The 18,773-nt window shown below is 43.0% G+C and overlaps 1 protein-coding gene across 3 annotated transcripts in view; it reads right to left on the bottom strand.

Moving 5' to 3' along the window:
• Positions 1–6,481: 6,481 nt before the first annotated feature.
• erbin (erbb2 interacting protein) overlaps positions 6,482–18,773 on the bottom strand; it is a 65,854-nt gene continuing 53,562 nt past the window's right edge. The window contains exons 21-27 of one of the 3 annotated variants that reach the window (XM_017488667.3): positions 17,173–18,556; positions 16,369–16,467; positions 12,737–12,793; positions 10,670–10,861; positions 9,615–9,707; positions 8,935–9,009; positions 6,482–8,805 (exon numbers count right to left, since the gene is read on the bottom strand). In XM_017488667.3, the coding sequence (XP_017344156.1) occupies positions 8,698–8,805; positions 8,935–9,009; positions 9,615–9,707; positions 10,670–10,861; positions 12,737–12,793; positions 16,369–16,467; positions 17,173–18,556 (2,008 nt within the window). In that variant the 3' untranslated portion in view covers positions 6,482–8,697. The remainder of the gene's footprint in view (positions 8,806–8,934; positions 9,010–9,614; positions 9,708–10,669; positions 10,862–12,736; positions 12,794–16,368; positions 16,468–17,172; positions 18,557–18,773) is intronic. The other 2 variants (XM_017488668.3, XM_017488669.3) reach the window with 2 other exon arrangements.

The following is an 18,773-nucleotide window of genomic DNA, read 5'->3' as shown; positions in this document are numbered from 1 at the left end:
GAGTCGGGTTCCTCTCAAGGTTTCTTCCTCTTAAAACATCTTAGGGAGTTTTTCCTCGCCACCGTCGCCACTCAGTGGCTTGCTCAGTTGGGATAAATTCGCACCTTTAATATCTGTACACCGTGTTGATATTTCTGTAAAGCTGCTTTGAGACAATGTCTATTGTAAAAAGCGCTATACAAATAAAATTGAATTGAATTGAATTGAATCTGGAGACGACTCGAATATTCCGTGACCATCTGTGGAAAAAACCCTCGCGTCCTGAGGTGATGGCGGTTACGACACAGCATTTAGATGCTCTCGTGCGCACTAACGTATAGATGAAAGATTTACCGCTTTGTATTTGAGGAAGGATATCGTAACTATTTCAGCCCATGAAACTGCTGATTGTTTGCTGGTTTTGATCACAATTTTATTGTCGAAATAATCATTTAGCTTATGAAACTGTCATTTAATGGTAATGTTAGTCAAAATGTTCACACTGAGATGAGCGTCCCACAATATTTGGAGAGGAAGAGGAGAGAGGAGGATGAACAGCAGGTCATAGGAGTAGAAAAGACGGAGGAGGATGAGATTGTGAGTTGTGTGGATAGCTAGCAGTTTGGCAGCTCGTTCAGGTCACACCGTGTGTGTTTGGGACGCGGCCGCCATCGTGTGAGGATCGCTCTCACTGTTGGTGCATTTAATTTTCTGTCGTGACTCTGGAAAACCTCCTTTATTAAATAAAGTGTATTGTGCGGTTTATGGTATGTTTTTGGTCTAGTTATATTATAGTCTCTGACTGTACATCCGAATCTTTATAATCTCCCCTCTCCAGTCAGTATTCTCACTCTTCTGTCATCGCAAATACCCTCTTACACACACACACACACACTAATTAGTACATTCTGCTCCCAAAACTCATTAGAAACGAACATTTAGGTGCTTTATTAAAAATATCTATATTTTCGGGGGACATGCCCCTTTCTCTGTCTCTTCACTGTAAATAATAATCTGCTGATTGATGGTCCATATATTATATATTCACATATACGTATTCTTCTCCTCTTATATCTAAGTTATCTTATATCACTCAAATATCTAAGTGCCCCATTATTGAGTCGTGTATTATCATATTTTCCACAAAAAAAACCTTTTCATATTCAACACGTCATCAGTTTACAGGAATATTAACATTTTCGGGCACAACTATAGTTGCCTTATACCCCTAAAAAAAAAAAAAAAAAAAAAAAAAAAAAAAAAAAAAATTTAATGAAATAATCTGGGTCTTCCCATAAATATGTGAATGCTATTGCTGTGCATTTTAATCAATTCTAATCATTACTTAACTGAAAAGAGTACAATGTTTAAAATGAGAACTTGAATGATTTCGATTTAAAGAAGTATTTATCTTCCATTTCCCAATAGAACGTTAGATCAGTGATATTATATATCAGCTGCTGTAGTGAGTGTTGGTGTTTATAGATATTATATTATTTACAGTTATGAATTATAGATATAAGATATTAATCAGTTAACCAGTTCAGTGTGTGAGCGGCTTTTTGTGAAGCTGTAGCATGTTGTGCCCGAAGCCGCTCCCTGTCTCCGCTCTCGTGCACTACATCAGATGTCGGCCATTTTGTAGTGGTGTCTGAATTCTGAGTGAACAACTTCCTTCCCTACGTCGGTCACTCATTTATACCCACAATGCACTCTGATTTCGATTGGACATCCGACGTACAGTCGCCAGCGCACCATTTCCCATAATCCACCGCGAGAGGGCGATAGAACGCAATAGAAAATTAAAGATGGCGGACGGGAGCTCAAAGGCGGCAACTTTTATAAATATAAGTGTAACGTTTTATTAATTAAAATACTTCTACTACTTATCGAGATATTTCGAAGTGAAATGAAACAGATTATTAATTCGCACAGTTTTTATTTTCAGCCACCTAGTTTACGATTTAACTTTTAAATTCGCAGCTGCACACCTCAGAGGATAACATGGCGGATTGTTCAGGTTTATCAGTGAACAGTCACAGTACAGTATTCACATACGTGTTCGATAATGTGTTGATGACTTTAGATCCTACCATCTCCTGTAAGAAACGTGCAACTAAATCATATTTTCCCTCATCTGTCCTTCAATTAATTAGTCAGTTATTTAGTTCACAGCGGGATGTATTTTGTGTAATGTCTTCTTACAGAGACGGAATTACAATAAAGTAAACCTTTAAAAGTTATTATTATTTCTTAAATCCGCCTTTTTCTCCAAAACAAAAGAAAACCAACTCAAATAAAATAGATGTGACAAACAGTAGGGTTTATTCTCTTTATTTTTAAATGTAATAAATAAGCCTCACAGTAAATAAACATGACAAGCTTTTTTTTGTTTTGTTCTCTTTATTAACTAATACAGTGAGAAAATGAACGTCACTGTTTTAAAACAGTTCTCCCTCACTCGTTTTCCTTCACTTCTCTGTATAGGGAACGAGTGAGACACAGACACAGCAGTAAATACCGGCTCTCTTCTTCTCAGTGATGAGCAAGAGTCAGGAACGGAAAGTCGTGCAGCGCCACCTTGTGTACCGGAGTATTACTGCGTTTCAATAAGCGCCACCTACTGTCAGGGAGTGAGTTTACACTTTCATTCAGCTCGTGATTAACACCTGGGTGTGAACAGGCCTTGAAGCACCTCACACTCCTGAGCGGAAGCGGAAGTGCTCTAAACCGACAGCAGACACTTTTACTCCACTTTCACTTGTTTTGAAATCTCTCGGGTATAGAGGAGGAATCTGATTCTAGACAGACTGAAACGCACAGAGTACATAATTATTGTAACCTTTATACTTTTGTCCTACACTGGCACCTTGCATTTTGTCAATTTAGTTATATTTTTGCTTATTATTACCATTTTCTCTTTATTCTATTTTTTTCCAATAAAGTTTTATTGAGAAGAAAAACAAACCAACTGACATACAGCAACAATCATTCACAGTTTTTTTCTTTTTATACTAACAAAGGAAAACAAAATTAAAAAGTACAAACACAGAAAACAAACGTCATTTATCACACTTGTCCTCTACGTCCGGATATATTACAGAAAGTCTCGACTTGGACAGATGGACTCTGTGTAAAACTTTGAACTGGATAAGTTCAAGACGAGCACAAGAAGTGGTAGACTGTACCCTCCCTATAGCACGTTCCTAACACTCCTCACTTATCTGTACTCCTAACTCTGTTTCCCACGCATTCTTAATTTTGGTGCTCGCCTCACTACCTAACGCCAGAATAAAATCATAAATCCTAGAAATCATTCCTCTCTGATGCAGATTGTTTGAAAAGAAGCTTTCCCAAGCCTGTTCAGGAGGCGCTGAGGAGAAATTAGGAAAACATCTAGAAACGAAATTCCAAATTTGAAAATAACGAAACAGATGCGTCACAGGGAGGTCATAAGTAGATGACAGATTGTCAAAGCTATCAAAGACACCATCCGCATACAGATTTCTAACTTCTTTAATGCCCTTGTCATACCACACTGAAAATGTGGAGTCCAAACACGATGGAGGAAATAGGTGGTTGTTGTCTAATGGACCCAAAGAGGATGCACCTACAAATTTAAAGCGCTGTCTAAATTGATACCAAATCTTAAGTGTGTTGAGGACAACTTGATCACCAGTATATAGGGAGAGTTTTGTAGGTAGAGAGGAATAAAGTAAAGCAGGTAGAGAGGATTCCCTACAAGATGATAGTTCCAATTTACACCAAGAAGATCCAGGAGATTTAACCCAGTAGCAGAGTTTATGGATGTGTGCAGCCCAGTAATAGAATCGAAAATTGGGTAATGCAAGTCCTCCACTAAGTCTACATCTGCAATAAAGATTTACGGACCCCTGGAGGCTTCCCTCCCCAAATAAAAGAACAAATTATTTTATCCAATGAATTGAAGAATGGTTTTGGCAGAAAAAGAGGAATTTGCTGAAATAAGAAAAGAAACTTCGGTAATATATTCATTTTAACAACACTGATATTACCAATTAAAGAAAGGGGGCGGTTACCCCAACTCTGAATGTTGGATTTAACCTTTTAGATAAGGGGAGTGAAATTAGCTGATAAAAGATTAGATAAAGAACGTGTCACGTTGATACCTAGGTATTTAAACCCTGACTGACTGAATGGAAAAGGTAGATCTGACTGTTGGAGAGAAAATGCTGCAGTATTGACAGGAAAACAGTCGCTTTTATCCAAGTTTAATTTATAATCAGAGACAACACCGAAGGTCTCCAGAACACCCAAGACAGCAGGCATAGAGGCAATAGGATCGGTTACAAACAATAACAAATCATCAGCATATAGTGACAATTTGTACTCTACACCATATCGGACTATTCTTTTAAAAAAGGGAGAAGATCTTAATGCGATAGACAGAGGATCGATAGCGACAGCAAAAAGCAGAGGGGATAAAGGACAGCTTTGGCAACACCCACGTCCGAGAGCAAAATAATCCGAATAAATATCATTCGTATGAACCCTGGCTTTAGGGGATGAGTAAAGGAGGCTAATCCAAGAAATAAACTTATCCCCGAATCCGAACTTCCTCAAGACTGCAAACAAATACTCCCACTCAACCCTATCAAATGCCTTTCAGCATCTAAAGAAATGACAATCTCAGGAAGCTCAGCCGAATGCTTGGAATAAATTATATTAAAGAGTGTACGGGTATTGAAAAACATCTGACGTCCCTTTATAAAACCGTTCTGCTCTTCAGATATAAGGGAGCACGTTCTCTAAACGAGATGCCATTACTTTTGCCAACACCTTTACATCTGCATTAAGCAGAGACAGCGGTCTATAAGAACCACAGGAGGTTGGATCCTTACCCTCCTTAAGAAGGAGAGCTATCGTGGCTTGTGTCAGAGTCGGAGGCAAAGACCCACATTCCAAGGATTCATTGAACACAGACAACAGCACTGGAGCTAATTTTCCAATAAACGAATATTCCGAATTTGAATCCTTTTTATTCTATTTTTGATTATTCCTATTATTATTATTATTATTATTTTAATTCTCCTCTTATCTATAGTGATGATTTACTGATATTATATGCAAACAATCATGCCAATACTTTGAATTAGATTAAACACACAGAGAGAGAGAGAGAGAGAGAGAGACAGAGAGAGACAGAGAGAGAGAGAGAGAGAGAGAGAGAGAGAAAGATCCTCCTCCACTGTGATAAATATCAACACAAACACTTTCACAATCACTCACAAAATACCAGATTTCTGTGACCTAACAGAAGATGAGAAACTAAAACTCATCTTTTTTAGGATAAGGAGGACACACTGCAGCCTTGGCTGTAAAGAGTGTGTGTGTGTGTGTGTGTGTGTGTGTGTGTGTGTGTGTGTGTGTGAGGGCTGGAGGGACAGTGAGACAGTGAGCGGCTGAACTGAAGTGAGAGAGAGACAAAAAGAGACAGAACGAGAGAGAGAAGTTAAATGTAAAGGGGGGCCGTTAGAGCAGGACGGTTCCTCATCTAAAAAAAAATCACAGCTTTTACTTCCTACAGCTAAACTACATCAGTGACAACTACAATAACTCAAATAACCACTCTGTACAGCCACGCTGAGCCGAAAAACATCTCAGAACACCGTTTCCCTGGTTTCAGAATGGGGTTCCTAATAATTTGGTCATTCTTTAAAAAAAAAGAGTTGCAGTACTTTAACTAGAATAAACACACACACTATTCTATAGCTTTAAATGAATCTGGGCTCGGCTCTTCATCAGTTTACTGAAGAACATCACTTTATTAATCCTGAAATACTCAGATCTTTCCTTCTTTCCTCCTTCCCTGTACCTGTAAGTGTAGGTCTATCTTCTGTTACAGCTAGAGAACTACTCACTGACGATGCTGGCTCCTACACAGAGCGGGTGGATATGAAGCATCAGGCCACAGGAGGACGTTTCAGAACGTACATGAAAGGCTTCAACTCGGAAAATACTCACGGACATCAGAACAAACCGGACCCGGAATGTTCCGCTGCACTGTCCGAGCGACGTCAGGTGCACAGCAGGTGCAGATTTACCTGCTGGGTGGCGAGATTACAGGAACAACAACGGCCGATCCAGGCCTGGGCACGATACAGGTAAAGGTACAAACCTGAGGTGGTGTGTAGCCCCGCCCCAAAACCAGCTGCATACAGAAGTGCCGCAGAAGTCTGGGGAAAACCTAAATTTAGCAAAAAAACCTCCTAATAAATGAGACATGCATTTAAATCAGAATCATCGCACGCACGCACACACACGCGCGCACACGCACACACGCACACACGCACGCACACACGCACGCACACACGCACGCACACACGCACGCACACACGCACGCACGCACACACGCGCGCACGCGCGCACGCACGCACGCACGCGCGCACGCACACACGCGCGCACGCACACACACACGCACACACACACACACGCACGCACACGCACAAAACAGACAGACTCGTTTCTAAAAGACCATTGGTTTATTTTTTTTTGTTTCCACAGGATACCATCAACCTAAAATTATGTACAAAATCTGGAATGTAGAATAAATGCATAGCGATCAGATCTTCTTCACGTAGCTGCTTCAGGAGAAACCTTTCAAATCGCTATCCATTTACAAACCGCTGCTGTGACGGGGTTTATTGCTGGTCTTTATGAACTAGAAGGTCAGTAATGCCGTGAGTAAACTCGGAGTTATTTACAGTTTCATTAGTAATCAATAAAAGTGAAAGTAAAAGTCTAAAGCACGGAATAAATAGACAAAACCGCGAGAGTCCAGAAAGACCAGACCTTCTTTTCTATGTGGCAAAAATAATCTGATATAAATCTGATCTCCAGGTTGTGATTATTTGAGTCAGATTTCACTGGTGATGATAAAATGTGAGAATCATGGGGTGTTTATTGAATTCAGGAGTAAACCCCCAACACACACACACACACACACACACACACACACACACACACACACAGAGTGCTTATACAGTACGACAGGACAGGATTATTACACCTCCGGCAGACGCACAGAGGAGAGCGAGGGATTCTCTGCTTTTACTGATGTGCAGGGTCGAGCATTCTGACGTCACGACAAGTCTAAGTTAAAACGCTAAATCGATTAGATTAGATTAGATTAGATGGGCTTTACTACAGATCATCGGCGTTTAATTCAGCGTTTGAATGATGTGACCTCAGGATTAAATTCATTGGTGTAGCGCTTCAGTACCACGACAACTTACATCAGAATAAAAATCAGCGAGAGAGTGAATTCATGCAGGAATTTCACACAGTACAACATTCACTTCCTGTGTACATACAGAGCCGTGCCCCACAACACCAACCGCCGCTTTAAACTTTCAGGATCGGAGATTAACAATCGGCTCGGAGATCGCTGAAACGGAGACGGAACCGTACAGGGATTCTCTCTTATTTTCTTTTTTTATAAGGTGAGATCAGGATTCATTTCAGGATTAAACCACACACACACACACGCACACACACTTAAGAACAGCGTTGCAAAATATTCAGAAATGCCGTTTCCTATGTTGTCTAAAAGGTTTACAGTATAAAACGCTATCACAAATCAAAAATGCAGTACTAAAAGAGTTCCTCGTGTTATTTCTTTTAAAAAAATCCACTTGGACAAATCTGCTTTCTGAAAGCGAAGTCTCGCGTCTGCTCTCTCAACTGCGCGGATCCGCGAATATTGCTCAGGGTCAAAAAGGTCATGACCTTTCACCCTAACTCAGATACATCAGGGTCAAATGGCACTTCACACGTCCTTCTCATTCGTCTGTCCGTGTCCCCCGCGCCCCGAAAGCAAAAACAAAGGGCTTCAACGCTGCAACTATTTAAACATGAAAAAAAGAAATTAAAGAGAGAGATGAAGTAAAAACGTCAAAGTGGTGGGTGTGGTCAGAGTGGTGGGTGTGGTCATATTCGGGATGAGGAAAATCACTCATCTCCAGAGGAAGCCCTTTAGGTGTGAGATTCATAAAACATCTGACATCGGATTTTTCCCAGCATGCAGTGCGCCACACACGTCCGCGTGCATCTCCGTGCTCTTTCGTCCTCCGTAACTTCTCCTCGTTCCCCTTCACCACGTCTCCTGCACACATTTCAGGTGGAGGTTCTTTACAGAACAGCTCGGTTCTAATGGCGTCACGTGACAGTCTCAGAGACGTGACGAAACGTTCCGGGTGAAGATGTGTGGATGTGGTTAGACTTTCCTTAAAGCGAATCAGTTCTACATTCAGGATCTGCTCTCAGCACGTAGCAGTGACCTCCAGATCAACAGCTGCATGAGTCAGAGGACGCTCTTAAATAAGAAAAAACATGAAGGAAGTGAAACGTGATTTAAAATAAAACTAAAAATAAAACTAAAGGCATGCTGATGTCAGCAGACAGAGAGCCCTGCCCCCTGCTGGTCATCTCCTCCTGGTACGTGACAGTGAATGATTAAAAAATATTGTACAAAAAGCACAGTTTAGTTGTGCGTGTTGTTTCTCCCACAGTGAAGGCTGTTGCAGAGACTCCGCCCCCACGCCGCAGTGGTTTTGCCCCGTTTCAGCACAACTCTCACATCTGTCCATTAAAAACAGTTCAGCTGTACATGACTCCTCCTCCTCCTCGTCTGTGTACAAAAATAAAAGTGAACATTCACTCTCGGGTTCTGTTGAGTCTCTACGCCACCATGTCTCTGATGATGACCAGGTCCACCGTGCTCGGGAAGTTCTTCAGGAGGGACACGGCGTTCCCATGATCGATGTTAACAAAGTTGTAACCGTTCGCCTGCAACATAAATAAGATTCATGAGCTGATGGTCGTTATACTCAAAGAGTAGAGAAAATAAAAGGAGATGGCAGGGGGAGGTAAATAGGAGGAGGAGGTAAAGCGGAGGAGGTAAACATTAGGAGGTACCTGGATGATCTTGTCTCCTGGTTGGAGGAGTTTAAACGCAGGTCCCTCAGGCTGAACTCTGGTCACAAAGATCCCCTTTTAAAGTAAACAGAGTGATAATCATCAGTGATATCTGAATCATAATCAATAAAATTCATATAAATTACAGTAAAACATTTTCATCTAAATACTGCAGCACAACACATTCTCCTTTAGCAATTCCTTCTCTGAAAATTATTGGCACCTCTTCTTCCTACAAACAAGGCTGGAGATACCTGGGCATGAAAGAATGCACCAGCGGTGTATACCTTCACACGGTCAGGTGTGTGCACGTGGACCTGCTGATGAACACCACAGGGTTTCAGTAGGGTTCAGTTCCCGAGACTGACTCGGTCACGTGACCTTTTCTGTGTTGATTCTGAAGGTTTGTAAAGATATTCGTGATCTTTTTTACAGATTCATTTACGGCTGAGTCGTAACCTCCTGGCAGAGGAAACAACGTTTGAAAGATGATCTTGGGGTGTTTTGGGGGGCAAAGAGGCTTATTTTTAAACTGTATGAGTAATGTTTCTGACGAAGGGAAATCAGGCGGCTTCTATTTCAGGTTTTATACAAACACTCTCTCCTGTTTTCTTTAAAGGTGCCAATACTTCTGACTGTAACGGAGACTGCTGTTAAAGCATGAAGTGAGAGACACGTACGTTATCATCAGGGCGGAACGGATTCCCTCGTCCTCCCACTCCTCCCGATATACTGAAGCCCAGCTCAGGATTCTTCTCGATCTTCACGTGCATCTGAACAACACCACGTCAGAGACACACGTCAGCTTCACCATCACACGCCTCACGCACGCCATCACACACCTCACGCACGCCAACGCACGCCTCACGCACGCCATCACACGCCTCACGCACGCCATCAGCTTCGCAATCACATCCATTTTAAACTTTATAGATAAACTGTACAGATAAGGCAGTAGAATCTGTACTACAGAAACACACAGACAGGAGCTAAAATTGCAATCATCTATAACTAAGTGCAAAAGTTTGTACCCCCACAGGTTATGAATGGGGTAAAAAAAAAATCTATAAAAAACCCAGAAATACAGCAAGTTAAAAGTAAAATGTGTTACATCCTGACAAGACAACAACCAGAACCTAACCACAAAGTGAACCAGAAAGCAGTGTGCCAAGTTACATCAGAGATGTTGGGGACAGAGTGTGTGAGTGTGTGTGTGGGCCAGACAATACTGTTCAGATGTGAATGTGAAAGAGGTTGTTATCAAGTTGCAAAGGTAAAGTGTGGACATACAGGTTATTACAGAACATTTATACAAACTTTTAAACTGTTATCATTTAGATTTTTCACGTTTTTTATATCCTAAAATACAATAAGTTACTACAGTAAATACAAGTTACTACTTTCTGCATCACAGTCCTAACGGGTGTGAAAACTTTTGCACTGTACCTCAGTTTGCATGCTGTTTATTTTAAATCCTTGTGTGTTTGTGTTGAGGAGAGCTGTGACATCACTATACACCTCTACACACACATCGTATGGACCCTGAACTTGCCTGTACTGTATCAGGTCTGTGTCTATGTAGGAAGAGACGCTAGACGCTCTGTGATTGGCTCGTGTTGCTCTGATTGACAGGAGGGAGAGGAACGCTGCCCCTCCCACACACACGTCTTTATCTTGTATCTACTGACCAACTCTGGGACACACTGCTCGTGTCAGTGTCAGTTCTGTGAGGTACCTCGTGCGTCAGGGTGTCGGAGGCGTGGCGCGGGGGACACGGGGGACCCGGGGGCTGCTGGGACACCTTCAGCATCAGGTAGTCGATAAGCTGCTCTCTGGAGGGATGACGAGCCATCGGGACCTGAGCACTCATCTGAGAGCGGAGAGAAGCAGGAGGAGGCACGCACATCTGACCGTTCATCAAAGGCACCTAAACACACACACACACACACACACACACACACACACACATTAAGGATGTGTTACGTGTATTAATCTGTTTGTGGAGCCTGATTTGACTGAAACATGTTCTTCTTGTTTATTGATGTTTCTGTAGATCTGAAGACAGACTTCATCTCGTCACTCAGTCAAACGTCCACCGCTTTTCTTTTTACACACAACAATAACACTTTACCCGTACAGGATCACATGGAGTTTTTTGTGATTGTTGCCGCCAAAAATGTTTGATTTTGCTGCGGCTTTTTAAAAAATTTGCGATGGACTTTTTTTTTTTTTTTTGCCGAAAAACTACTTGAATCAGCGAAATCGCAATTGCACGAAATTGTTCTGTGCGCTCTTTCACACTGACGTTTGTTGGTAAACGAGAGTTTTCAGCTGTACTCGTGTTTGACGCACGTGAACAGAAGAGGGCTTTGGCTGAGCGCGCGTCATGATGACGTCACATGAACATCAGTAGAACATCAGTTGTATATCTTAAGGCGTTAAAATAAGTTTTTTAAGTAAGTATTTTAAGTATTTTTTAAGTACTAGATATCAGCTCTGTGAGTTTGTGTGACGTCACGGCACTAAGAGGTTTTGTGTGTGATCATATTTCAGATCAGCGGCTGAACACTCTGCTCCAGACGACTGCAACACAAACACAACGGTTTAATTTTAGGAACATGAAGTGAAACATGTGACTGAATCCTGGCAAAGCTGTGGTGATAAAACTGACCTCCAGGACCCCATATTTAACGAGTACACTCTTCTGAACGGAGAGAGAAACTCTAGCATGACAAACAATATTAAAGTTATTATTAAATGTCTACACATTTGTAGCTGTTGATTTAGAGCGTTTTCTCTGCTCTAACACACTATTATCTTATTATGGAAGTGGTGTAGTTTCACTGTCTGACACCAGGGGGCAGAAGGAACCACAAAAACACTGCCTATGTGGACATGAGAGGACGGAGGACATAAATTCCATCACGTTGCACATAAAAAATGCTAAACCCTGTGGATGCAGATTATTGTAACTGTCATTACTTTAAATCAGATAAATCCTCTGGTGTGTGTGTGTGTGTGTCCATAACTTTGAAATGTTAGTCGGAGTCAACTCGTACCCCATCTCTTCCGCACACACGCTTCACTTTCTTCTTGCTGTTAATCTAGTCTTTCTTCATAACATGACCTTGAGAGTTATAAAGGTTCTGTATAAATATATAACACGTTATTGTTCTTCATATTAATTAAAGTACGAGTCCCCCTGCACTGTGAGTCATAATTCACCAACAAGAACAGATTTAACACACGTTACACATATTCATGCTGTTACTCGTGTGTACAATGAGCTTTTCATTTCAGAGAGGCTCGCGGTGTTTGAGCTGAAGGCCTGGAGGATAATCTGCTCTCAGGAGAATATTCTCAGGAGTAATCTCTCTCTCTGTCTGACCCTGCTCTCTTAACGCTGCACATTAATTAGTGGTAATTAATCACTGCTGGAGCAGAGCATCTCTGGGTCAACATACTCCACCTCGGTGTGTCCGGGTGTGTTACTGTAATATTGTTGAATGTGCATAGAATTGAGAAACTCACTCATTTCGTCACCGTCTCGTGTTAAACATAAACATATGAGTTACAGGAATAAAGAGTCTTGGCGCTCAGCTGAAAGTTTTCTCTCCAGAATTCCCCCCAGGGTCACTTCCTTAATCTGACACCACAAATCAGATTGAGGATCAGAATCAGATCCTCCCCGGACGTCTGCCGTATCAGTGACACCGAGCCGCCTGTCTATCTGTGCCTCTGTTTAACTCCGTCTTCATTTAACTGGATTAATTAATCTCAGGGTGTCTGAGGTTAAACTTACTTTTCTGTGTGAGTCGACAGTGTAGCCCTGCTGTCCGTACGGACCCAAACTCTCATCCTGCAAACACACACACAATCATTACAACAATCATTTCAACAATCTCATCCTGCAAACACACACACACACACAATCATTTCAACAATCTCATCCTGCAAACACACACACACACACAATCATTTCAACAATCTCATCCTGCAAACACACACACACATCATTACATCACTCTCATGAGTAGAAAAGCAGCAGAGTGTTTGTTTCTGGCGTTTTGATTGAACACCGTTTCAGCAGAAGGCTGCAGTACACCTGCTCATGAATAATTCAGTGAGTCTGGGATTTAAATAGAAACCAATCAGGATATTTTTAACAAGATCTTACAGAATCATGAAGCCGGAACTAAACGCGCCATATTAAGGAAGAACGAAGCAGGATTTTCACAACTGGGTTTGGGGTTTCGACCGCAGGAAAGTCGGCATGACGCGGCGTCCTTCACACGGCACTCATTACATCACTACCTCTTCACTCAGGACACATCAACACGGCTGGAATTAAACACACCTACAATTCATCTTCTTTTATTAATGTCTACAGGATGATTATGTATGTCCCATGTATTTTCAGTGCCATGCTCTCCTCCAAGCTGACATGAAGAACGCTGTTTAAAATATACATTATATTATACATTATATAAAATCTTTCATGTGTTTCACTTCACTTCAATTTCAGGTCACATTCATTCACGTGTATTTTTGGATAAAACGTGTATTTAAGACAAGGAGATGATGTGTTTTCTCGCGCTTCTTTCTGCCGTTGCATCCGCACACGCTCTACCACGCTCACGCACCGGGAAGAACGTCAAAACCTTTCATGTTTGAATTTCCTGATTAAAAGAAATATACAATTTGGAAGCCGAGACTTTCTTCACAAACAGCTGATTATGAATTCTGAGATTAAACGGTAGACGCGTCACATATGCAGGACAGCGTGAGTAATGTCCGCGCCACGCAAACCGCGCCGTTACGATATGAAGCAGGCCGACGCTGCACTCATTGGGAATTTAACTGTAAAAGAAAGACAGACTGCTTAATGTGCTGATTTTATTTCTTTACGTCTGTGGATTCATTTAATTGTTGGATCCGTAATGAAGCGAATACATTTGTGCGGGAACGGTTTAAATTCTGCACAATCCCGTGCTGAAATTCGATCCCCAGGGTGACTGTGGGGTGATCTCTGCACTCGGCACTACAGTTCAGAGGAGATGGAGTGTGATGGGTTGTGTAATGATGGACAGAGCAGCGGACTGTAGTTAGAGTCATTACAGAATGTTTTGTAGAGAATTGAAAACCGCTCACACCACAACAATTATTTTCACTCGCACAAACGCTCCCAAATATATTTTGAGGTCACACAGATTAAATTTCGGGAGCGTATGTGACCAAAATGGTCGCAGTTCTGAGTCTGGATTAACCGTAATGAACTGTTCACTAATCCTTTAAAAAGCTCACAAGTCTTAATGCGGGAAAATTCTCCTGTGGTTATTTAAGTGATTAACAGAATACAGCATGTGGTCAGGTACACAATTTAACCCTCAACACCAGTACACACACACACACACACACACCCTGAGTCACTACAGTGCTGTGTATGAGCTGAACAAACACAACACTGAGGAAGAAGTGAAAAAAGCGACAGTGTACAGAATAATCAGGGCTCAGAGTGAAGGTCAGAGTGAAGGTCAGAGTGAAGGTCAGAGTGAAGGTCAGAGTGAAGGTCACTTAAAGCCCAAAAGGAGAAAATCAGAACTACAGAGATGTTCAGTTCAGCACCTGACTGGAATAAGTGACTGATTCACATTTCAGTACCACACGATCACAAATCTCTACAAATAAACGGAGTCAGCTCCTGAGTCAGTTTAACAGTTCAACACGTTTAACCGTGGACATCGTCCCAGAGCAGCGTTACAGAAATATATAAATTCAGGATATAAATGTTAAATGTATGAATTTATCTCTAATGAGCAGACAGAGGTGACGGGGGTGAGGAAAAACTCCCCGAGACGATATGAGGAAGAAACCTCGAGAGGAACCGGACTCAGAAGGAAACCCGTCCTCATCTGGGTGACACCGGATAGTGCGATTATAAATAAATACACCCCTTCTGTAAATGTGCTGTAAATACTACATGCTCAAATTTCCTGTAAGCAGGAAATTCATTACAGTTTCTACAGGAAGTCTGTTGTGTTGAACTTCTCCACTGTTCACTGATGGAGACTCGAGTGCAGAACTGTTTGTAGTGATTGTAGTGTTAAAGCTATCATAGTATAACCGTTCATATGAACTGAGGTCCAAAGCATCTTTATGGTGTTTAAGTGGAACCGTCCTCAGTAATCTCAGTGATCTTTACTCTGCACCATGTGGGACATCCTGAGCAGCAGCATGTGACTCCAACTGACGAGAACTCCAACCAGAAGTAGGACATCAGGACGGATCAGGCAGGTCCGGAGATCAATACAACGCTAGACGCTGTGTGACGCAAACATTCGGGTTCGGATGAGAAACAGCTCATCGGGAGGTAACATCATTACATGACATCCGGATGCAAGACGTGTAAAAACATCACCACAGACGTCACCCAGTGAAACTAATCCCATCGGAATAGAGCTAAAAGCAAAAATCTGGAATTTCCCCAGCACCATGTGTAAAATTAATGCATTTTATATAGATTAACACCAAATGGACACAGTGACGATCTTTACACGTGTCACTGGAGTAACTCCATCCTGTACACGTGCTACTCTGTGATTTTATTTACATAAACATCAGATTAGCGACATTGGTGTTGTCTTTCCTGCGCTGAGAAAGTTCTGCCCTCATCACCACACGGAGTTTCAGACTGAACAGTAATCCGAGCGCTTTATTTCACACGGACACACGGGTCTGGTTTTACACGCAGACGTCACCGCTGTTTTCTGTCCGTCAGTGCTGGCTATTCATTCTTGATCACAAAGTTACAGATGTTTTCAGGGAATTTCTAAACAAGTAGAACTCAACGCCAACACGCAACCAGGATGTCTAGTCCTTCCTGTTACTAACGTAATAATGCGTACGCCTGAAATACCCTCAAAATACACTTACACAGGAAGGAAGCTACAGTGACACAAAGCGAGAGTGCTGCATCAGCTCATCTTCAATTCAGTATTATTTATTTTATAGCCCTTTCAGCAATGTCACAAAGCAGCTTCACAGAAATGTATACATGTATAGATTTATCCCGAATGAGAGAGTCAGAGGCACCGGTGGCGAGGAAACACCCCCGAGGCGACACGGAACTTTCACACACAAGGAAAGCTGAGTAGAGACGAAAGCACCGGCTAAAATATTACTAACATGAGCTAGAGCGAAGGGGGTAGGGCTTATAGGGATCAGTAAATATTGCATAAACACACACACACACACACACACACACACACACACACATCACACTTAGTCCAGCACAGGTGAAATGATTAAAAATAGATGTAGATGAAAAGAGAACAGCCCGTTAGAGCCCACACTGCAGGGTTAGGGAGTGAAACTCAGACTGAAGGCGATTAACAGGACGTTATGAGGTTTAATCCCCACGGCTGCTGTACTCACGCTGGGCCTGTGGAACCCAAACTGCCGTCCATCTACAGCGCTCAGGGCCAGAGAGCTCTGACTGCCACAGAGCGTGGCCAAAGACCGAGACAGCATGGTCTGAGAGCACACACACATACGTATACACACACACACAATGGACAGTGCAGTGAACATGCATTAGTGGCGTGGAGAGCTGAAAACATGCAGGGTGTTAATAAAGTGTTAGTGAGGTGTTAAGTGTGTTATGTGTGTTAATGAGAGAACCAAACATGCAGAACAGTTCACACACACACACACACACACACACACACACACACACACACACAGACAGAGTGTAATATCTTAAATCAGCACTGGTGAGGGAACTAGCTGGTTTTGAGAAAATGTAATGTGTCGTTGTTTAAAGGAATAAAAATAGTTGATAAGTTGCTGTTGTGTAAGAGGAATAAAACACTTGGGGATGTGCGCTTATAGGAAAACAATCAGCTTCAGGGCAGTAACAGTAACAGCAGTATATGACTGACTGGGTCAACTGGAGAACATGTGAGAGATATATATATATATATATATATATATATATATATATATATATATATATACACACACACACACACACATACATACACACACACACACACACACACACACACACATACATATATATATATATATATATATATATATATATATATATATATATATATATATATATATATATATATATATATATATATACATATAGTTCTCTAGAGCTGTGGTAGAACCCTAGACGTGGTGGAAGTGAGCAGTATCTGATACGAAACCCCTCGCTGTATCACTCACCATCTTCTCCATCTTCTTGGCCTCGATGTGCCTCATGACATGGTCTCTCCAGTCAGCCGGCACCGCCCCCCTGCCACCTGGAGGTCCGTCCAGCAGCGAGTGCTCAGACTTCACACGGATGTTGGGCCTCTTGCTCGGGCTGCCGTGCTGGTAGCTAAAGTCGCAGACGGACATTGTTCTCTCGGGCAGCTCGTGCGGTGTAGGGCGGGTGCCGTGTGGGCGTGGCGCGTTCCCCTCGTCCACGCTGTAGGTGCGGGCCGACAGGGGTCTCTGGAGGTTCATCTGTAGAGGAGCTCGGGGCATGCTGTGGATCTCTCTGTAGCTCAGGTAGTCACCGTCAGGGCCGGGGACGCGGCGAGGTTCCACCATGACCATGGAGGCGTTGGACGAGGTGCTGTTCTGCCTCTGCAGGGGGTTTCTCTGCACACCAGGGGGTACCTTCGCCCAAGCGTCTGGGGTTTTGGGTGGGCCGCGCTGCTGGGACTGGTGGGGATACGGTGGCGCGTTGTTGCGGTTGGAGTAGTTGGTGTTGGCGAAGGAGTGCTGAGGAGGGAGGTAGGGCTGATCAGGGGGCAACGGGGTACGCTGGCACCACAGGTTCTCTTTAGGAATGGCACTGCTCGCGTACTGGATGTTATACTGAGGTGGGGGGGCCACGGGGTAGCGGGCAGGAACTCGGGAGCCGGAGCTCAGGAGGTCAGAGGAGGAACCTGAGGAACCAGGGTGGACGTGCAGTGGCTGGTCATCGAGCAGTGAGGCCGATTTGGAACGAACGATGCTCTGGCACTGTGGGCCCGGGACAGCCGGAGAACCCACTACACACTCGTACGGAGGAACCTCAGCTTCCATGGAGTACAGCTTCATTCCTCCGGCCTCCATGTTGCTGATGCTCAGAGATTTTATCACGGTAGCTGGAGGACATCTCTTCTCAGGGGTCAGTTCCTCCGTGCTGCGAGACAGAGACACTTCGCTGGACGCCACCACCGTCCGGACCACCTCGTGCCTCGTCATGCCTTCCACCGGCTGAGCTTTGCCGTTCTGGTTCCCGTTGTTGAGGTTCTCCACGGAGCTTGCGTTGTTGTTGCTGAGCCTGGTCTCCACCGTGGAGGTGGTGCTCTTGGTCTTCTCTGTGTTCCCGTAAGAGACGTTCATGTTGATCTGATCCCACGTGCTGTACGGCTCGGACACGCCGTTGTCGATGTCCTTCTGGATGAGCGCCAGCCTCTCCTCCACGGACAGCTCGTAGTCGGACATGTCGGTACCTGATTTGCTCTCGAAGGGGCGCTGGTTCTTCAGGACGGTCTGCAGTGAGCTCTCCGAGCCGTTACAATTCTGCAGCAGCGGAACGGTCTCCTTCAGCTGGTTCAGGTTCTCGTCCTCGTGTCTAGGAGAAACAAGTTCAGTAAATATAAAAAGCGTGTGTGTGATGAAACCTGAAATATAAAAATCGAACGTTACTCTCTGAATAATATTATATAAACGTATATAAACTCAATATATATTTAAATGCAAAAAAAATTGACATTCGCATGTTTATTACGTTCTGTATTCTAACTGTAAAGCTCCAACACGACTTCAACACTTTAAGACACCGTATCCTA

Source organism: Ictalurus punctatus, chromosome 16 (genome assembly GCF_001660625.3).
Source record: "Ictalurus punctatus breed USDA103 chromosome 16, Coco_2.0, whole genome shotgun sequence".
Taxonomy (NCBI): domain Eukaryota; kingdom Metazoa; phylum Chordata; class Actinopteri; order Siluriformes; family Ictaluridae; genus Ictalurus; species Ictalurus punctatus.
The sequence above is the reverse complement of the archived record's forward strand: the minus strand, read 5'-3'. Positions and strand labels throughout refer to the sequence as shown.